This window comes from Rana temporaria, chromosome 4, assembly GCF_905171775.1.
Source record: "Rana temporaria chromosome 4, aRanTem1.1, whole genome shotgun sequence".
In the NCBI taxonomy this organism is placed as follows: domain Eukaryota; kingdom Metazoa; phylum Chordata; class Amphibia; order Anura; family Ranidae; genus Rana; species Rana temporaria.
In genome coordinates, this window is record NC_053492.1 from 163,230,246 (window position 1) to 163,253,616 (window position 23,371).

The window sequence follows — 23,371 nt, forward strand, 5'->3', positions numbered from 1 at the left end:
ACCTCCAAATTTCTAATTTGTAGGCAGCAAGGGCTTAGGGCCCAGGTGTCCACTTCCTCCTGTCTTTTAAAAGAAATACATTTAGAAAGAACAACCAACAAATGTTGGCATTTTGCTGAATGGGTATTTAATCAATGTACTTCTGTTTTCTCTTTACCTTTTGTGGTGGACATCTTGCCTCCATCAACTTCATAGCCATGACTACGGCTGAAGAAACACCAAGGTGCAGATCTTTCATTATAAGGAATCCAGCAACATCCACGTTGTCTACAGGAAGTCTGCAAAAGTTAATGTCAGGATGTCAGAAAAATAGTTCTAGAGAAACCACTATTGCAACCTAGAAAACACTGCAGCTGTACTAAAGTCAGAAAGTTCACTAAATTTTTCATTAAAAGCCACCTTTAATTTTTTTTTTTTAAATACCGTATATTCTCGAGTATAAGCCAAGCTTTTCAGCACATTTTTTTGTGCTAAAGTGTGCAAAGTTTGTTGTCCAGGGAACCTACGGCCGGGGAGCACCGATTTTTCAAAGCTGGGAACCCCTTCCATAGACTCCCATGTTAAACGGTAATTTCTTTGGTGAATTTGGGGACCCGGTACCGGCCAGTCCCCTGGACCCGGAACTTGGCACACATGTAGCCCCATTTCTCCTCTATAAGTGTGCAAAGTTTGTTGTCCAGGGAACCTACGGCCAGGGAGCACCGATTTTTCAAATCTGGGCACCCCTTCCATAGACTCCCATGTTAAACGCTCATTTCTCCGATGAATTTGGGGACCCGGTACTGGCCGGTCGTAGGTCCCCTGGATCCGGAACTTGGCACACATGTAGCCCCATTTCTCCTCTACAAGTGAGGCATGGGCACAGTGAGGCATGGGCACAGTGAGGCATGGGCACAGTGAGGCATGGGCACAGTGAGGCATGGACAAAGTGAGGCATGGGCACAGTGAGGCATGGGCACAGTGAGGCATGGACACAGTGAGGCATGGGCACAGTGAGGCATGGGCACAGTGAGGCATGGACACAGTGAGGCATGGACACAGTGAGGCATGGACACAGTGAGGCATGCACATGGACACAGTGAGGCAAAGTGAGGCACACATGTAGCCCCATTTCTCCTCTACAAGTGAGGCATGGGCACAGTGAGGCATGGGCACAGTGAGGCATGGGCACAGTGAGGCATGGGCACAGTGAGGCATGGACAAAGTGAGGCATGGGCACAGTGAGGCATGGGCACAGTGAGGCATGGACACAGTGAGGCATGGGCACAGTGAGGCATGGGCACAGTGAGGCATGGGCACAGTGAGGCATGGACACAGTGAGGCATGGACACAGTGAGGCATGGACACAGTGAGGCATGGACACAGTTAGGCATGCACATGGACACAGTGAGGCAAAGTGAGGCACAGTGAGGCATGCAGATAGACACCCTAGGCTTATACTCGAGTCAATACGTTTTCCCATTTTTTTTTGTGGTAAAATTAGGTGCCTCGGCTTATTATCGGGTCAGCTTACACTCGAGTATAAACGGTAAATGCAATTTTTTTGTTGCATGAAAAAAAACGTGCATTCGTATTTTCCTCACAGCAGTCAGCAAAGCATTGCACCTGCGTTTAGTGGATCGTGGGTGCAATCCCGGGCTCCAAGAGACTTCTTCCAGCTCCCTACTCATATTGAGGTACTGTCTTTCAGTTGGAAAGCTGGAGAAAGTATAAAGGAGGGGGAGTTCCTCCTGACAGCTTAAATTAGGGTTGCAAGGCAGAACCAAGCATCAACCTTGAACATGAATAGTTAACATATTGAATATAAGTGTGGGGAACTACAAATCACTACAAGAACAATAAAGGACGTAGCTGTGTAGGCAGAGAAGCACACCAGCACAATGTCATGGGATGGGGGGGATGCACTATGTTACATGTTACAATGTTACACTTTACATGCCGATTTAACCTCTAAAAAGGTAGAGTTAAGCCTCGTACACACGACCGAGAAACTCGACGGGCAAAACACATAATTTTGCTCGTCGAGTTCCTTGTTAGGCTGTTGAGGATCTCTGCGAACCAAATTTCCCCATTGCCATTGAGAAAAAAGAAGACATGCTCTCTTTTTGGCTCGACGAGATCCTCAACAGTTTCCTCGTCGAAAAGTGTACACACGACCGGTTTCCTCGGCCAAAAAAAAAAAAACAGCAAGTTTCTTGCTGGTTTTTGCCGAGAAACTCTGTCGTGTGTACAAGGCTTTACCCATTACGTCAATTAATCACAGAGCTGGACAATTCAAACTGAACATATCATGAACAAGTGCATAAGCAAACAGTAAAGTGGTTGTAAAGGCTAAAGTTTTTTTACCTTAATATATTCTGTGCATTAGGGTAAAATAACTTTTAAGATCAGCTCCCCAGAGCCCTTCAAAATACCTACCTGAGCCTGATCTCAAACCAGCGCTGTGCCCCACAGCAGCAGCGCTGCTCTCTCTCCTTCTTCACTGGACTCAGTAAGAGCAGCAGGAGCCATTGACTCATGTTGCTGTAAATCGAATCCAGTAATGGGGGAGCAGGAGGCGGAGTCGAGCCACACTGTACGTGTCAATAGACACACACAGCCTGGCTTGGTATTGAGCCTGCACATGTTTTACCATAGAAAAGTGTCTTTGTATGGTGGCTCGCGAGAGGAAGAGCCCAGAGCATCAGCAGAGGACCCCAGAAAAAGAGGGTGGGGGCCGCTCTATGCAATATCATTACACAGAACAGGTAAGTATAACATGTTTGTTAAAAGAAAAAAAAAGAACCTTTACAAATCTATTTAACTTCAGGCAAGAAAAATGTCAAAACAATGACTAGAATAAAAACTAGACTAGAAAAAAACATATTTAAATCTCTGCTTCTCTAAAATGTGGCCCTACACCCACTCAATCAAAATATACAACCAATTTCAGGGGGTAAACTTACATGTACGTCATTGTCTAAATATTATGGGTTGAGTTAAAAATACCTAAAGTATAAGAGCCGGTTCACACTGGGGCGACTTGGGATCCGACTTGAAGTGGCCTTAAGTCGTCCCAAGTCGCGCTGTCGAGAAAAACAATGCAAGTGAATGGGAGCGGTGTTAATACACACGACTCGAGTCGCTCCGACTTCAAAAGAAGTTCCTGTACTACTTCAATCCGACTTGTAGGCGATTTGTACCCATTGATTTCAATGGAAGTCGCCTCCAAGTCTGATCCAAGTCTTATCACTGTCTTAACTGAAGCGACTTTCCAGGAAGATAACATACATTTCTCAGGCAAACCTCTCCCTAAACGGCGTAAAGTGACCGCGTCGGGCCCGCGTACGTTCGTGAATTGGCGTATCTTGCTGATTTACATATTCTCTGCGTAAATCAGCAAGAACGCCCCCAGCGGTCATTTTAAAATTGCAGTTAAGATCCGACGGTGTAATACAATTACGCCTGTCAGATCTTTGCTGCAAACCGGCTTATCTTGTTTTCTGCATACAGAAGAACAGATAAGCCAGCGCAAAGTGTGAGTTATGCCGGCATATCACTGATATGCCGGCATAACTCTTTCTGAATCTGGCCCAAGATGTTCGCTCCATTTCTACTTTGGTGACAACTAAAGCTTAGTCACCAGGACAAAGAGTAACTTTATCCAAAATGGAAAATTGACAATAGAAACCTGCCAAGGGAACTCGCCCTTCTCCCCTCTATCTCAAAAACCAAAAGCTTTGGCTTTAGGTATCATTGGGGGTAATCCACAAAAGGGATACGCCGGCGTATCTACTGATACGCCGTCGTATCCCTGTTTCTATCTATGGAACTGATCCACAGAATCAGTTTCCAATAGATAGGCAGAAGATCCGACATGTGTAAGGGACTTACACTGTCGGATCTTAGGGTTCAGTACCGCTGCCGCTGCTGGGGGCATTTCTCGTCGAAATGCCGCTTCGGGTATGCAAATTAGCACTTACGGAGATCCACAAAGCTTTTACGCTTCGTTTTTTCTCTGTAAGTATTAGTTTGCAAACGCAAAATTAGGGCTGCTTTTACAAGGTGTAAAGTTAGTACACCATGTAAAAGTAGACCCTTCTTTCCCGCGACGCTGTCATTTTTTTGAAAAACGTTTTTTTTTCCCGACGCAACTTTTTTTACCCGGCGCGATTCACAAAACTCAGCGTAATGTAAAACCGCGCAAAGCACGTCGGGAAAATTACGTCGGGAGCATGCGCAGTACGTCCCGCGCGGGAGCGCGCCTAATTTAAATGGGACTTGCCCCATTAAATTAGGAACGCCTTGCGCCGGACGGATTTAAGTTACACCGCTCAAAATTTCTGGGTAAGTGCTTTGTGGATCGGGCACTTAGGTAGAGATTTTGCGGCGGTGTAACTTAAATACGAAAAGTTACGTTGCGACAGGTTTTTGAGGATTAGGCCCATTGTTCCTAAAACATCTTAGGGGAATTAGGAAAGGTACTTGAGCCATTATAATTGGCATGTGTGGTGTGCGAGACACAATAACTAAGCAGATAGTCCTATTTAAAGTGGTATTAAACCTAAAACCAAAAATGTTATATATTGTAGCTTAACAATCATTAGATGCAGTGGCTGCCAGGTTGGAGCTGGCATACGGAAGGTAAACTGTGTCCTGGCAACTCACATCCTTCTCTCTGTTTGTGCAGTGATTACATTGTATGAGCAAAGCCTGAAAGGTTGACAACCTTCCTCCTACCTCTCAACACTCAGCTGAGCGGGAAGGCAGGCATACGCTGAATTGGTCAGCATAGGACACAAAGCAGATCACTCCTAAATAATAAAGGAGCTTGCACCCCTTCTGTTAATGGGGGCAGCATTTGCTCAGTTTTCTCAGCTTAGAAGAGTGATGCAGACATAAATGGCCAGATTCATAAACACTTACGACGGCGTATCAGTAGATACGCCGTCGTAAGTCCAAATGCGTGTCGTCGTATCTATAAGCGTATTCTCAAACTGAGATACGCTTCACTGTTGCTAAGATACGATCGGCGTAAGTCTCCTACACCGTCGTATCTTAGCTGCATATTTACGCTGGCCGCTAGGGGCGTGTACGTGGATTTACGCCTAGAATATGTAAATGACCTAGATACGCCGATTCACGCGCTACGCCAGCATAAAGATACGCGGCTCTACGTGAATCTGGCCAAAAGCCTGCACCAGTCCTTGTTAGTGCATATTACTATTAGTAGGGTGATTTTATGTATGTGTTGTCATTGGTGGGGTGTAGGGGGCTTTGGGAAGATCCAATACAGCTGTACTTGCATGAAAAACAGAAGTTGTAAGTATTAACAGGCTGTGTTCTATGTGCGTATTTCAAAGAGTTTGTCTTTCTTTTGACTGGAACAGAGCATCAAGAACTTAGGCACATAAAGTGATACAGGAAAAACTGGTTAAAGTGGAGTTCCACCCATAAATATAACATTACATCAGTAGTTTTAAAAAAATGTCATTAGTCCTTTAAGAATTTTTTTTTTTTTTTTTTAGATGCCTTCAAAGTGTTGTTGCTAGGCAGAATAGTTAATCTTCCCTCTTCCTGCACCTAGGTGCTTAAGCTTCCTAACCTACACCGCACAGACTCCTGGAAATGTAGTGGGTGTAACTTTCCAGGAGTCTGTGCACTCCCCAGTCTAGAAGAATCATGTGACTTGGACAGTACAGGTGCTGAAACCTGATCTGAAACCTATTACACTGCTTGTGCAGCACTGATCATGTGCGAGATCTGCAAGGCTGAAATCCAGGAAGTCATAAAGTCTGGCTTCATGATGCCCACACTTAAGATGGCCCCAGTCAATTTCTATTTTATAAAGTGTCTAAATGTTGTAACAACCTAACAAAACGGACCTTAGTTTACAGGCTAACTTTACTAGAATACATTAAGCTTGTGTATTACAGGGGTATTTATATTTAAAAAGTAAAATTGTGGCCGGAACTCGGCTTTAAGCAATAAAAAATATATATATATATTTTTTCAAAACAGACTTTAGAATTCTATTGTGCCTCTACACAACAAATGTGTGAGTTTGAAATATATTTGGGTACCTGTTAGGAATGATTATATGAATTTGGCACAGGTGGCATGAGGGGTAGCCAGAGTGTCCATAGTCGACTACGGAATCTGCCCACTGCTGTTAATCACAGGGAAGTTGAACCAGATGCGGAATGAGTTTCTCAGAATCCATATCAGACTTACTCACCACTGCTGTGTTCAACTCCGTGCCACTGGTTGCTAGAATTCTGGCAGCCTGCATCCTAGTAACCATACATAACACAATAATGCTAACACGACCGTTTTTTATGACAAGAAAAATGCTATTTTTTTAATTGGTCATTAAAAACAATCGAGTGTAGGCTCCAGGGCATTTTTCTCTACGAGAAACATGGGCATTAAAAATTTAGAACCTACTCTTTTTTTTCTCGTTGTTTTTCACGTCATCGTTTTTCTCATCGTGAAAAACGGTCATGTGTAGGCTTTAACGACGGGATAAAAACATGCATGCTCAGAAGCAAGTTATGAGAAGTGAAATTTGCATAATCAGCCCAAAGGGTGGCGCCATTCGAATGGAACTTCTACTTTATAGTGCCGTCGTACGTGTTGTACGTCACCGCGATTTGCTTGAGCATTTTTTTATCACGATCGTGTGTATGCAAGGCAGGCTTGAGAGGAATCACGTTGAGAAAAACTTTTTTTCCATGACATGAAAAACGGTCGTGTGTACGCGGCATAATAGACGTTAATACACATTAGTCCCACTCTGATAATTCTGGACTGCCTCTGTATGCCAAAGTAGCTTCAGTCCTCATTGCCTATAGTTTCCTTGCCTATGAACTGGCAATAATTATTTTTGAATTTGTCTCAGCTATATTAATACATTGTAAAGTGGGAGCACAAAAGGAAAATCTGAATGTGTCGCATGTGTCGTAAATCCTACTAAAACTGTCACAAGGCTTTCATGAATTAGGCACAGGATTTTTTAAGGCACCATACTGCCAGAAAAGCATCATAAATGCTGTATTGAATGTCCCCTACTGAAACCTTTAAATACATAAGGTTCAGGAGGGCAGTTCTTTCAATATGAAACCAAAAATCAAGAACACCGAGATATGACCTCAAACTAACTGGAGGAAAGTTCAAAACAAATTTTAGAAAGTATTATTTTACTGAAAGGGTAGTTGATGCTTGGAATAAACTTCCATCAGAGGTAGTGAGACAGTCAACAGTAAATGGCTTCAAACATGCTTGGGCGAAACATAGAGTAGTCAGAGTAGTCCATCGAGTCTGCCTTTTTTTTTGTCTGAGTACAGATCTGTCTTTTTTCTGATGTCACTTTCTATGTTTTCCACTGGTTCAGTGAAGAGTTTTGTCGATTGTTTAAATTCACCTTACCATATCCTGTCTGATAATGGGCAAAACAGTCACTAACATTCACAGCTGTATAAGGGTTGGATGAACGGCTGAAAAATATTAGGCTGTATCTGTTTAGCAAGTCAATGGTTTAGGATGCACAGTTGGCTCAGGAGCAAAAAACTACAGTTTGCATGGCTTTGTCCATTATTCTAAAGCAGAGGTCTCCAATCCTTCTAAACAATTGGCCAGTTTATTGTCCTTTGGAACATTAGGGGGGTCGAACTGTAGCCAGTTGGAGTAGAAAAAGTCCCAATATCATTGGGGAAAAAAATAATGCCCCATCATTTGTTTCAGTGGGAGTAATTGTGCCACATCATTGGTGTCATTAAGCACTGTTGGTGTCATTGGGAGAATGTGTGCCCCATCATTAGTGTCATTGGAAGTAATTGTGCCCCATCTTTGATGTCACTGGGAGCAATTGTTCCACCTTATTGGTGTCATTGGGAGAAATTGTGCCCCTTTGCTGGTGTCATTGGGAGGAATTGTGCCCCTTTTTTGGTTTCACTGGGAGGAATTGTGTCCCATCGTTGGTGCCATTGAGAGGAATTGTCTCCCATTGTTGGTGTCATTGGGAGGAATTGTACACCATCTTTGATGTCTTTGGGAGGAATTGTGCCCCATTGTTGGTGTCATTGAGAGGAACGCACAGTTCTTCCCCTTTACTGGTATCAGTGGGGGGAAACATGCCCCATTTTAGGTATCAGTGGATGAAATAGTGCCCCAGGGGCCAGAAAAAATCAAGCAAATGGCTGCATCTGGCCCCGGGGGCTGCAGTTTGGAGATCACTGTTCTAAGGGCTAAACCCAATAGTTTTTTCTTATTGTAATGTAAGTCAGATGAATGTGATTCTTACTGTTTTAGAGGATGAGTTTATGGTTTCTTTAAGTTCACATCTACCTAATTGAAATCAATCCAAATTAAGATATATTGTTGTATTGCTAAAACAAAATGGATGGTTGCTTACCTCTGAAGCTCCCTCCTCTGGGTGGCAGTCTATCCTGGAATCGACATGAATGTCAGGGCACTGAGGTTCAAATGGAGGTGTCTCTAATGGAGTTGAAAAAAAACAAAAAACAGACATTTATTCTTATTATTCTATTTTACTAGTAAAGAGTAAACTGCTGAACAGATTTACTATTAAAACAAAGGTAAAATGTGTTCCCTTCAAACACTCAATCACGTGCAGGAAACATTAAAACGTCCTCTTCTTTGTATGATTAGATGTCTAAAATGAACGCGCTAACGTTGCTCACTTTCATTTCACACGTTATAAATTAAGACCAACAGCACATTAGTCCTGATAAGAGTCTGCTGGTGATTTCAAATTTGACAGGAGATAAGGGCCTTTGCCTGTGGGAGTCATGCTTGTGACTGTCAGCCTTGCAATGGTTCATGGGACTTGTAGTTTTGCAACAGCTGGAGGGCCGCCAATTTGAGGCCCCTGCTGTAGAGTATATGAAGCGTACCATAGTCACCGTTTAGAATCCCATCTGGGCACAGAAAAAAAAGTGTCGTTGCTTGCACCTGAATCGTGAACCTGTCAGAGATAGATGAGATTGGAGGTCGCACATGGGTTGTAGTGTTCCTACTGAACACTCAATAAAAAAGAGGAGCCAAGAGTGCCGGCGGGGGACCCCAGAAGAGAAGGTTCGGGGGGCCACTGTGCACAAACGCGTTACATATAAGAGCGATAATCTGAGAGTAATAATTCTAGGAACATTATTCATGAATAACTCTAATGCCTTGTACACACCATCGTTTTTTCCTAACGTGCAAAAAGCCCTTGTTTTTCCCGACGTGATTCTTCTCAAGCCTGATTTGCATACACACGTTCATGCAAAAAAACATCCGACCAAAGCGCGGTGATGTACAACACGTACGACGGTACTAATAAAGGGGAAGTTCCTTTCAAATGGCGCCACCCTTTGGGCTGCTTTTGCTGATCCTCGTGTTAGTAAAAGTTTGGTGAGAGACAATTCGCGCTTTTCAGTTTTTGTGCTTTTCAGTCCGTTACACCGTGACAAATGTGCCATCCGAACACTATTTTTACCAGAACGAGCGCTCCCGTCTCATACTTGATTCTGAGCATGTGCGTTTTTTTCCCCTCGGAAAAGCATACACACGATCGTTTTTCGTGACGAGAAAAAGACTGACGGGAAACACAACGAGAAAAAAAAAGAGCTGGTTTCAATTTTTTTGCAGGCAGTTTTTTCGTCAAGAAAACTGCTAGGGAGCATACACACGACCGGTTTTCACGACCAATATAAAAAATGGCAGTTTTCTCATTATGAAAACCGGTCGTGTGTACAAGGCATGTACACTGGTATCTGCTATCCTGAAGCCTTTCTCCTGGCAGGAGAAAAGCAGTGTCAAAAACACGCCTAAAGCTGCTTTAATATACACACAATTAAGTGTGTTCAGCAATGTCAAGCCTTGGGACATTAAAGCGGTTGTAAACCCTCCTTCATCAATTGTATATTCACAGTATTATGAAAGACAAGATATTTAGCAATCGATTGATCGCGTTGTACATAAATAATTGTTTTATCTTACTGCATATATTCTTTATCTTGTAAAAGTTTTTCTGCATATACAGTATTAGCTGGCGCCTTCTCCACTGTGGTCTTCCGCATCTGAAACTATCTTTATTTCCGCCCACAGTACGTTCTCATCTCGGTAATCCCGCGCATGCGTCTTAGTAACAAGCCCATTGTTCTATCAGTATGGGTCCCCCCGCTCTGTGCTGGCCAGCGCTGTTCTATCAAAATGTCCAACTAAAAAAAATCTCTGCTGAATAATACACCCGCCCCTTTCCGCCTCTTGCTGTGAGCGCGGCCAGCGCTGTTCTATCGAGATGATAGGACACCTCTGTCTCTCCTCCACCCTGTGAGGTACAAGTCACATGGTACCCGAGGAAGCATCGCGGGATGTCGGGGCTGACGTCTAAAACAGGAAATGACGCAGCCCCGACATAGACACTGAATTTTTCCGGCCGGTCTCGGCTTGCCGGTAGAAAGGAGGATACGGCGCATGCGTGTTAGACGTCATGACTCGGCTAAATATCCATAACTGGGACAGGTGGCAGGTAGAGTAAAAATTAACAATGGCAATTAATTTTAATTAACTAAATACAAAATAAAATGCAAAGTCAGAATTTTGGGTATACAACCGCTTTAACTAATTTCATTGGCTAGAATAATGATTTATTCTGGCAATTGAAATGAATTAACGCTGAAGTTATAAACACTCCTAGCGTTAGGACGTTTAGCCGCCTCAAGTATTTTTTTTTTCTGCTAAAATGCTGCTGAATGCGCTGGCAGTGGGTGTGTTTTCCTGCCTCTAAACCTATAAACGCCTATGTGTGCCTATAAACATCTATGTGTGCATGAACACATAGGCTAACATTGGGAGGCATTTAGAGACAGGAAAAAAAATTCTAAACCTGACCTGTATGGGCTCTTAAAGTGCTTTCTATTGAAAAGCCTATGGCGTGCAAAACACACCACCCGGTGCATAAAAAATGTGCACACACATAAAGAGGTGCGACAAAAAAGTGCAGATGGGTGCAAACGTCAATTGGTCCTCCATAAAGAAGGACCCAACCCTGATCCCCCGGGGCGTTAGGCTCCAGACGGGGACTGAGGTACTGTTGTCCAAGCAGCCGAAGCCGACACGGACCCAACTTCCTTGGAGGGTTTGCCGAAACAGAACTCTCCCAGTACTAGGTGGGGCTCCTCCGAAGGGAGACCCCATGAGAGCAGGCGAACTAAGCCAGAAGGCCATGTCCATCCACTCCCAAGACGTTCAGGGCTGGCCCGAGGACCGGCACCCTACTAATCACACACAAGTGTACATAAAGTGCACCAAATAAAAAAAATACATAAATGTGACAAACACGGGGGAAAATAAAAAAGAAAGTGGGGGAGAAAGAGAGATGAGGGAGAGTGAAAAGGTGACCATTGTGCAATACAATGGCCGGCCCTCTGGCCAGGAATCAAAAATTCCGCTGGTCCTGACCAAAAGGCCTGGTCCTAGAGGTAGGAGTAAAAAAGGTGGTATGGTGACGTGACCAAGGTGCCAAAAAGCAAAAGTGCCGGTAAAAACACTAGTGCAATTACGGCACCCCTGGACTGCCACTCCAGGGGCACATCACCATAGGCTTTTCAACAAGCTCTGACCAACAGCTTGCACAGTCACAGCCCCCTTCCCTACCAGGAAGGAACGAGAGCTCCGGAAGCTCAGGGAGAGAGCCTGCTCAGAGACCTACAAGCTCCCCCCTCGCCTCTTTCGCTCCCTACCTAATTATACTCGGGAGGTACTAGCCACCTTAAGACCCCCCCTTAACAGTAGGGTGAGATCGACGTTCCCTCTTGAGAAACTGGCAGGTTAGGAACTGCATCAAATCCAGGCCAGAAGGCCAGGGATCCCGGCCTTCCGCTTTGACCTCATGCCTCTCCGTCCCGATCAGAAGGCTTTCACCTCCACGCCAGCAGGTTCTGCATCTGCCACCGCCATAGGCCAATCAGTGATTCCAATCAGTGTCGCATATCAGTGCCACATGTCAGTGCCAATCAGTGCTGCCTATCAGTGCCAATTAGTGCCTCCAATCAGTGCCACCAGTCAGTGCCAATTAGTGCTGCCTATCAGTGCTGCCAATCAGTGCCACCTATCAGTGCTGCCAATCAGTGCTCATCAGTGCCACCTATCAGTGCTGCCAATCAGTGCTCATCAGTGCCACCTATCAGTGCTCATCAGTGTTGGCTATCAGTTCTGCCTTTCAGTGCCCATCAGTGCTGCCCATCAGTGCCACTAAATGCTGCCAATCGGTGCTACCTATCAGTGCCAATCAGTGCAGCCTATCAGTGCCAATCAGGGCCCATCAGTGCAGCCTATCAGTGCTGCCAATCAGTGCCACTTATCAGTGGTGCCTATCAGTACCAATCATTGCTGCCAATCAGTGCAAAAGTGCAGGGATGGGGAGATGAACTCGGCACACAGGCACATTGTCCATGGGGTGCTGGCCTGGTGGGGCACAACTGAAATCTGTTGATGTTTATTAATGCCACATGCCGATCTTTAGTATAATAGGTAATCACCACACTACTGTTTACAATAATCTACTGGAGGTAAAATAAAAAGTGTCAGTAAAAGGCCTGCTACTAAGTGTTGTTATGTGTTCCCACACAACCAAATGGTGGAACCCTCTAATGTATGAAAATCTCAATAAACTTCAATATTACCACAATACCGGTCTCTGTGATATGTAACACATATAATACACATCACACTGAAAATAAGACATACTGTATAAGGCCCCTTTCACACGGGCGGACCTGTCAGTTTTTTTGATGGACCTGAACGTGCGCTCCATACAACTCTATGGAACGTCGGATTTCAGCGGTGACTGGGATGTCATTAAAGTTCATGTGCGTAAAGGCAGGCGTCCCAATACTTTTGACAATATAGTGTGTGTGTATATATATATATATATATACACACACAAACACAAACGTGTGTTTGAGCTTTGGGTGCACCGCCATCCCTTTCCACCTCGCCGTGTACTCAGGATGGTTAGCAGAGCGCCCCCTACTGGTAACTGATAAGAACAGATACTACACTTGATCTCAGCCAAAAGGCCAAGAAGGTTGTAATTAATTTGTACCCAAACATGCAGATTTTAAGGTGTGTGCAAAGAATGAAAGAGATTGCTCCAGAGGGGAAGTGGTTAAATAAAAAGGCTGAAGGGGGGCCATGGCATAACAAAGTCATCTATTTGTTTAGGATTCAGTATTAGTAAATAGAGTCAATTATTCACCAATTTGTAAAGCCATGTTTACACAACTGAAGAAGTTCAAGAAGCTATACTGTCTCTGTAAATAATAATAGTAATTATTAGTGATATTAATAACATATCTAATACATATATAAACCCAATTACAGGGGGGGGGGGGGGGGGGTTATTGTTTTACGGGGGAGGCGGAGCAGTGGTTTTATGTGGGGAAGTGCAGTATTTTTATTTGGGGGTGCAGTGTATTTATGCAGGAGATGTAGTGGAGGGGGGGTTATGTGGGGGATGCAGTATTTTTATGTGAGGGGGTTCAGCATTTTATGTGAGGGGGTGCAGCATTTTATGTGGGGGTGCAGTGTGTTATGTGGGGCTGCACCGTGCTTTAATGTGGGGGGTGCAGCATTTTATGTGGGGGCGCAGTGTGTTATGTGGGGCTGCACCATGCTTTTAAGTGGGGAGTGCAGCATTTTATGTGGGGGCGCAGTGTGTTATTTGGGGCTGCATCGTGCTTTTATGTGGGGGGGGTGCAGCATTTTATGTGGGGGTGCAGTGTGTTATGTGGGGCTGCACCATGCTTTTATGTGGGGGTGCAGGATTTTATGTGGGGGCGCAGTGTGTTATGTGGGGCTGCACCATGCTTTTATGTGGGGGGTGCAGCATTTTATGTGGGGGTGCAGTGTGTTATGTGGGGCTGCACCATGCTTTTATGTGGGGGTGCAGGATTTTATGTGGGGGCGCAGTGTGTTATGTGGGGCTGCACCATGCTTTTATGTGGGGGGTGCAGCATTTTATGTGGGGGTGCAGTGTGTTATGTGGGGCTGCACCATGCTTTTATGTGGGGGTGCAGGATTTTATGTGGGGGCGCAGTGTGTTATGTGGGGCTGCACCATGCTTTTATGTGGGGGGTGCAGCATTTTATGTGGGGGTGCAGTGTGTTATGTGGGGCTGCACCATGCTTTTATGTGGGGGGTGCAGCATTTTATGTGGGGGCGCAGTGTGTTATTTGGGGCTGCATCATGCTTTTATGTGGGGGGGGGTGCAGCATTTTATGTGGGGGTGCAGTGTGTTATGTGGGGCTGAACTTTGCTTTTATGTGAGGGGGTGCAGCATTTTATGTGGGGGATGCAATGTTTTATGTGGGGGTGCAGCATTGTATGTGGGGGTCCAGTGTGTTATGTGGGGGGTGCAGCATTTTATGTGGGGGTGCAGTGTGTTACAGTATGTGGGGTGCAGCATTTTATGTGGGGTGCAGTGTGTTATGTGGGGGGTGCAGCATTTGATGTGGGGTGCAGTGTGTTATGTGGGGGGTGCAGCATTTTATGTGAGGGTGCAGTGTGTTATGTGGGGCTGCACTGTGCTTTTATGTGGGGGGTGCAGCATTTTATGTGGGGGCGCAGTGTGTTATGTGGGGCTGCACCATGCTTTTATGTGGGGGGTGCAGCATTTTATGTGGTGGCGCAGTGTGTTATGTGGGGCTGCATCGTGCTTTTATGTGGGGGGGGGTGCAGCATTTTATGTGGGGGTGCAGTGTGTTATGTGGGGCTGAACTGTGCTTTTATGTGAGGGGGTGCAGCATTTTATGTGGGGGATGCAATGTTTTATGTGGGGGTGCAGCATTTTATGTGGGGGTCCAGTGTGTTATGTGGGGGGTGCAGCATTTTATGTGGGGGTGCAGTGTGTTACAGTATGTGGGGTGCAGCATTTTATGTGGGGTGCAGTGTGTTATGTGGGGGGTGCAGCATTTGATGTGGGGTGCAGTATGTTATGTGGGGGGTGCAGCATTTTATGTGAGGGTGCAGTGTGTTATGTAAGGGGTGCAGCATTGTATGTGGGGTGCAGTGTGTTATGTGGGGGGTGTAGTGTGTTATGTGGGGGGTGCAGCTTGTTATGTGGGGGTGCGGTATTTTATGTGGGGGTGCAGTGTGTTATGTGGGGGGTGCAAAATTGTATGTGGGGGTGCAGTGTGTTATGTGGGGGGTGCATCATTTTATGTGGGGGTGCAGTGTGTTATATGGGGGTGCAGCATTGTGGCACGGCTTTCTTTTGTTTATTAGTGTGTTATATGGGGGTGCAGCATTCTATGTGGGGGTGCAGTGTGTTATGTGGGGGTGCAGTGTGTTATGTGGGGGGTGCAGCATTTTATGTGGGGGTGCAGTGTTTTTATGTGGTGCTACACAATGTTTCTATGTGTGTGTGTGTGTGGGGGGGGGGGGGGCGCACTTTGTGTGAGGGTGCAATATTTTTATGTGAAGTTTGCGTGTTCTCCCTGTGTCTGCGTGGGTTTCCTCCGGAATTTCGGTCTCCTCCCACCATCCAAAGACATGTTGGTTCCTGTTTAAATTGGCCCTAGTATATGTTTGAATGTGAGATGGGGCCCTTAGAATGTAAGCTCTATGAGGGCAAGATCTGATGTAAATGTACAATATATATAGTATATGTAAAGTGTTGCATACAATTGGCAGCACTATATACCTGTAATAAATACAATTATTTTATGTCGGGAATACAGTGGGGGTGGAGGGGGTGGTGCAGTGTTTGTATGTGGGGGGGGGGCAGTATTTATATGTGGGGGGGGGGGGTGCATTTTTATTCGCAGTGTTTTATGTGGGGAGCCGCTCAGACTTGACATGGACAGTGGATCCCGGTTGATAGAAGCCCCCCTCCTCCTCTCTAATGATGGGACACACGGAGTCTGCCACAGACAGACAACAACTTGTAAAACTTGATAGAAGCACGCAGCGCTCGGACACTAGAAAGCCCCCAGAACGATACCTACCATATTCTGTCAGTCTGGACGATCTGAAGCCCCTGGGAGTCCCAAGCGAAAGCAATCCTCCATTGCAGAAGTTTGCGAAGATGATGGTGAATAGTGCCGACAGATACATCGGGACTCCGCAATACTACAGCACAGCGGGTTCCCAGAACTGCAGAGGCGCTCAGTGCCGGAGCTGAACTAAATACTGTACCGATAGGGGGCGTGATCTCCCCACATTACAGGTATGGGAGGGGCGGGGCTCAGAGAGCAGGTAAGTAACAGTAATAGAGCGTGTCACTCACCTCCAATGGTGGTAGGAAGATATGAGAAATAGCACGGGCACTGACCAACCATGAGGGACACTGCCATTCACCACTAATGGGTAATGTTAAATAGTAATGCTATAGACCCACAAATGTTGAGGGTGGTTTGTCTTAATTAGCTATGTCACTGACCAACAATGGAGGGGGGTTGGGGTTAAAAAGCATTACCAAAAGGTGGGGGGATTTTAAATACAACTCCCCAAGTCACCAAATAAGGGGTATGGTACATAAAGCTGCCACTACCAATAGGAGGGATGGTAAATACAAAGCACTGACCACTAGTGGGAGGGATAATAAATAGCACTGCCACTGACCACTAGTGGGAGGGATAATACATAGCACTGCCACTGACCACTAGTGGGAGGGATAATACATAGCACTGCCACTGACCACTAGTGGGAGGGATAATAAATAGAACTGCCACTGACCACCAGTGGGAGGGATAATAAATAGCACTACCACAGACCACTAGTGGGAGGGATAATAAATAGCACTACCACTGACCACTAGTGGGAGGGATAATAAATAGCACTGCCACTGACCACTAGTGGGAGGGATAATACATAGTACTGCCACTGACCACTAGTGGGAGGGATAATACATAGCACTGCCACTGACCACTAGTGGGAGGGATAATACATAGTACTGCCACTGACCACTAGTGGGAGGGATAATACATAGCACTGCCACTGACCACTAGTGGGAGGGATAATAAATAGCACTGCCACTGACCACTAGTGGGAGGGATAATACATAGTACTGCCACTGACCACTAGTGGGAGGGATAATACATAGCACTACCACAGACCACTAGTGGAAGGGATAATAAATAACACTGCCACTGACCACTAGAGCAGGGCTGTATCCTGGCCTAGGCCAACAAGGCCCAGGCCTAGGGCAGCACGTTGCAGGGGGGCAGCATGGAAAGAGTCCCCACCGGCTTGCGCTACACTGTTAGGGTAGCGCCAGTCTTATGGGGAGTACAGGACAGAGAGGTAAATTAGTCTAGTGCCCCCATAAAGCAGCCGCACTGCTTCCGGCCAGCATTCCACAACTGTGGGGGGGGGGGGGGGGGGCTTCTAATTTTGACTGTCCTATTATCCTGAACCACAAACCTTCCTCACTGTGCTATGTATTTTCTGCTGCACCATTGGCATGGTTATATCTTCTTAGTCCTCTCCATAAAATTTGCAGAATTTTGTGCCTAAAGTAGAACAATAGGCAACACTTTTTTTAGGGAAGGGCGGGTCTTAAACAGCAAGTGGTGTGGCCTTGACAGGAAGGGGTGGGTCATATTTAAATTAGGGGGTGCACGAGTTTAGTCAGGCCTAGGGCAGCACAAAACCTAAATACACCTCTGCACTAGAGGGAGGGATAAAAAAGAGCACTGCCACTAACCACTAGTGGGAGGGATAATAAATAGCACTGCCACTGACCACTAGTGGGGGGGATAATATATAGTACTGCCACTGATCACTAGTGGGAGGGATAATACATAGCACTGCCACAGACCACTAGTGAGAGGGATAATAAATAGCACTGCCACTGACCATTAGTGGGAGGTATAATAAATAGCACTGCCACTGACCACTAGTGGGAGGGATAATAAATAGAACTGCCACTGACCACTAGTGGGATGGATAATAAATAGCACTGCCACTGACCACTAGTAGGAGGGATAATACATAGCACTGCCACTGACCAATAGTGGGAGGGATAATACATAGCACTGCCACTGACCACTAGTGGTAGGGATAATAAATAGCACTGCTACTGACCACTAGTGGGAGGGATAATGCATAGTACTTTCACTGACCACTAGTGGGAGGGATAACACATAGCACTGCTACTAACCACTAGTGGGAGGGATAATACATAGCATTGTTAGTGACCACTAGTGGGAGGGATAATACATAGCACTGCCACTGACCACTAGTGGGAGGGATAATAAATAGCACTGCCACTGACCACTAGTGGGAGGGATAATACATAGCACTGCCACTGACCACTAGTGGGAGGGATAATAAATAGCACTGCCACTGACCACTAGTGGGAGGGATAATACATAGCACTGCCACTGACCACTAGTGGGAGGGATAATAAATAGAACTGCCACTGACCACCAGTGGGAGGGATAATAAATAGCACTACCACAGACCACTAGTGGGAGGGATAATAAATAGCACTACCACTGACCACTAGTGGGAGGGATAATAAATAGCACTGCCACTGACCACTAGTGGGAGGGATAATACATAGTACTGCCACTGACCACTAGTGGGAGGGATAATACATAGCACTGCCACTGACCACTAGTGGGAGGGATAATACATAGTACTGCCACTGACCACTAGTGGGAGGGATAATACATAGCACTACCACAGACCACTAGTGGAAGGGATAATAAATAACACTGCCACTGACCACTAGAGCAGGGCTGTATCCTGGCCTAGGCCAACAAGGCCCAGGCCTAGGGCAGCACGTTGCAGGGGGGCAGCATGGAAAGAGTCCCCACCGGCTTGCGCTACACTGTTAGGGTAGCGCCAGTCTTATGGGGAGTACAGGACAGAGAGGTAAATTAGTCTAGTGCCCCCATAAAGCAGCCGCACTGCTTCCGGCCAGCATTCCACAACTGTGGGGGGGGGGGGGGGGCTTCTAATTTTGACTGTCCTATTATCCTGAACCACAAACCTTCCTCACTGTGCTATGTATTTTCTGCTGCACCATTGGCATGGTTATATCTTCTTAGTCCTCTCCATAAAATTTGCAGAATTTTGTGCCTAAAGTAGAACAATAGGCAACACTTTTTTTAGGGAAGGGCGGGTCTTAAACAGCAAGTGGTGTGGCCTTGACAGGAAGGGGTGGGTCATATTTAAATTAGGGGGTGCACGAGTTTAGTCAGGCCTAGGGCAGCACAAAACCTAAATACACCTCTGCACTAGAGGGAGGGATAAAAAAGAGCACTGCCACTAACCACTAGTGGGAGGGATAATAAATAGCACTGCCACTGACCACTAGTGGGGGGGATAATATATAGTACTGCCACTGATCACTAGTGGGAGGGATAATACATAGCACTGCCACAGACCACTAGTGAGAGGGATAATAAATAGCACTGCCACTGACCATTAGTGGGAGGTATAATAAATAGCACTGCCACTGACCACTAGTGGGAGGGATAATAAATAGAACTGCCACTGACCACTAGTGGGATGGATAATAAATAGCACTGCCACTGACCACTAGTAGGAGGGATAATACATAGCACTGCCACTGACCAATAGTGGGAGGGATAATACATAGCACTGCCACTGACCACTAGTGGTAGGGATAATAAATAGCACTGCTACTGACCACTAGTGGGAGGGATAATGCATAGTACTTTCACTGACCACTAGTGGGAGGGATAACACATAGCACTGCTACTAACCACTAGTGGGAGGGATAATACATAGCATTGTTAGTGACCACTAGTGGGAGGGATAATACATAGCACTGCCACTGACCACTAGTGGGAGGGATAATAAATAGCACTGCCACTGACCACTAGTGGGAGGGATAATACATAGCACTGCCACTGACCACTAGTGGGAGGGATAATACATAGCACTGCCACTGACCACCAGTGGGAGGGATAATACATAGCACTGTTACTGACCACTAGTGGGAGGGATAATAAATAGCACTGCCACTGATCACTAGTGGGAGGGATAATACATAGTACTGCCACTGACCACCAGGGCTGTATCCTGGCCTAGGCCAACAAGGCCCAGGTCTAGGGCAGCACGTTGCAGGGGGCAGCATGGAAAGAGTCCCCACCGGCTTGCGCTACACTGTTAGTGTAGCGCCAGTCTTATGGGGCATACTGGACAGAGAGGTAAATTAGTCTAGTGCCCCCATAAAGCAGCCGCACTGCTTCCGGCCAGCATTCAACAACTGTGGGGGGGGGGGGGGGGGGGGGGGGGGGAGCTTCTAATTTTGACTGTCCTATTATCCTGAACCACAAACCTTCCTCACTGTGCTATGTATTTTCTGCTGCACCATTGTCATGGTTATATCTTCTTAGTCCTCTCCATAAAATGTGCAGAATTTTGTGCCTAAAGTAGAACTATAGGCAACACTTTTTTTAGGGAAGGGCGGGTCTTAAACAGCAAGGGGTGTGGCCTTGACAGGAAGGGGTGGGTCATATTTAAATTAGGGGGTGCACGAGTTTAAATACACCTCTGCTGAACACTAGTGGGAGGGATAATACATAGCACTGCCACTGACCACCAGTGGGAGGGATAATACATAGCACTGTTACTGACCACTAGTGGGAGGGATAATAAATACCACCGCCACTGACCACTAGTGGGAGGGGTAATAAATAGCACTGCCACTGACCACTAGTGGTAGGGATAATAAATAGCACTGCTACTGACCACTAGTGGGAGGGATAATGTATAGTACTTCCACTGACCACTAGTGGGAGGGATAACACATAGCACTGCTACTGACCACTGTGGGAGGGATAATACATAGCACTGCCACTGACTACTAGTGGGAGGGATAATACATAGCACTGCCACTGACCACTAGTGTGAGGGATAATACATAGTACTGCCACTGACCACTAGTGGGAGGGATAATACATAGCACTGCCACTGACCACCAGTGGGAGGGATAATACATAGCTCTGTTACTGACCACTCGTGGGAGGGATAATACATACCACTGCCACTGACCACTAGTGGGAGGGATAATAAATAGCACTGCCACTGACCTCTAGTGGTAGGGATAATAAATAGCACTGCTACTGACCACTAGTGGGAGGGATAATAAATAGCACTGCCACTGACCACTAGTGGGAGGGATAATAAATAGCAGTGCTACTGACCACTAGTGGGAGGGATAATACATAGCACTGTTACTAACCACTAGTGGGAGGGATAATACATAGCACTGCCACTGACCACTAGTGGGAGGGATAATACATACCCCTTCCACTGACCACTAGTGGGAGGGATAATAAATAGCACTGCCTCTGACCACTAGTGGTAGGGATAATAAATAGCAGTGCTACTGACCACTAGTGGAAGGGATAATAAATAGCACTGCCACTGACCACTAGTGGGAGAGATAATAAATAGCACTGCCACTGACCACTAGTGGGAGGGATAATACATAGCACTGCCACTGACCACTAGTGGGATGGATAATACATAGCACTGCTACTGACCACTAGTGGGAGGGATAATACATAGCACTGTTACTAACCACTAGTGGGAGGGATAATACATAGCACTGCCACTGACCACTAGTGGGAGGGATAATACATAGCACTGCCACTGACCACTAGTGGGAGGGATAATAAATAGCACTGCCACTGACCACTTGTGGGAGGGATAATACATAGCACTGCCACTGACCACTAGTGGGAGGGATAATAAATAGCACTGGCACTGACCACTAGTGGGAGGGATAATAAATAGCACTGGCACTGACCACTAGTGGAAGGGATAATAAATGGCACTCCCAATAACCACCAATTGGGGAGATATGTTAAACACTAAGCACTATAAATGACCAACCACAAAGGACAGAGGTACAGTGGGTTATAGACAGGGCCGCTGTTAGAAATCATGGGGCCCCGTACAGCCTACCTAACTGCCTCTCCCCAAACCCGTCCTCAACCCCACTCTTTACCTGCCTACCCAACTAAAAAAAAAGAATAAAACCTGGTACAGACATTCAGATTATCAGATGAATGATAATCCATTTTTTGTGCATGCTAATCTCATTTCTAAAAGAAGAGGTTGCTAAAGTACGAAAATTCTTGTATGTTAGTAAAAAAAATGTTTGTCCCTTTGGATAATTTCAGATGAGCTGTGTACTACAGATCAGATAATCGCACAATCGCTTCGAAATCTGTATTTTTAGTCTGATTTTCTGATTGTGTATAGGGGACTTTAGCTTTGTCTTTAAGTGATATTTATCTTTCTCCAGTCTGTTATAAACTTCGCTCAGCAAGGGATTTGTGAGCAGATTACCTGCTGAATTGGAGCCTTATGGGAAATCCATGTCTGCTCAGTCTGTGTCCACATATACCACACAGCAGACAGGGGTGGGCTTGTGATGTCTCTATGGTTGGCCAGATGTAAATGGACACGTGTATGTCAGTGCCGCCAGCCATTATCTCTGATCACTGCCACAGCCATACAATATCACCAGACCAGCTTTATTGTAGGGATGGGGGGTTCCTGTGCCTGTTGCTTCTGTTACAAGGCTGACAGGAGCAGTGACAGCAACATCACTGCTAACCCTAAGGGATGGCAGGAGAGGGGGGCACAGTTTGGCATCAGGCCCTGGGCACTGGATGACCTTGTCCCGGCATTGCTAATCACCACCACACCAGTCATATTGCTCCTAATCACTGCAACACCATTTACAGAGTTTCTGATTACCGCCACACCAGTTACAGTGTCCCTGTTCTTGGCCTCACCAATCCCAGTGTCACCAGACCAGTGTATGTCAGAAACAGTGTTCCTTATCACTGCCACATAAGTCGCAATGTCACCACACCAGTGTAAGCCAGCAGTCCCTGATTCTCACCACACTAGTTCCAGTGTCACCAGACCAGTATATGCCAGCAACGTTATTCCCTTTTCACTACCACACCAATTACAGTGTCACTAGACCAGTGTAAGTCAGCAACGGTGTTCCTGATTGTTGCCACATGGTCCACAGTGTCACCAAACCAGTTTACATCAGCATAGCTCCCAACTGTCCCTGATTTCGAGGGACTGTCCCTGATTTGGAGAAATGTCCCTCCGTCCCTTTTTCCCCCTCATTTGTCCCTCATTTTGGTCTGATCTATATAGTTGTATATAAAATGCACTTTTTGGGCCAGATTCACAAAGAGATATGACGGTGTATCTCCTGATACGCCGTCGTATCTCTGACTTACACTGGTCTTATCTATGCGCCTGATTCATAGAATCAGTTACGCATAGATATTGCTAAGATCCGACAGGTGTAACTGTGTTACACCGTCGGATCTTATTTGTAATTTAAAAATGGCGCGGGGGGCGTTCCCGC

At 46.0% G+C, this 23,371-nt stretch overlaps 1 protein-coding gene and 1 pseudogene across 3 annotated transcripts in view; both read right to left on the reverse strand.

The window, feature by feature from the left end:
- SI (sucrase-isomaltase) overlaps positions 1-23,371 on the reverse strand; it is a 318,808-nt gene that overhangs the window by 272,591 nt on the left and 22,846 nt on the right. For 2 of the 3 annotated variants that reach the window (XM_040349295.1, XM_040349297.1), the window contains exons 2-3: positions 8,393-8,475; positions 158-278 (exon numbers count right to left, since the gene is read on the reverse strand). In XM_040349295.1, coding sequence (XP_040205229.1) covers positions 158-278; positions 8,393-8,475 — 204 coding nt within the window. Of the gene's footprint in view, positions 1-157; positions 279-8,392; positions 8,476-15,992; positions 16,155-23,371 lie in introns of those variants that run through there. The other variant, XM_040349296.1, reaches the window with a different exon arrangement.
- Positions 12,867-13,076, reverse strand: LOC120938665 (annotated as a pseudogene).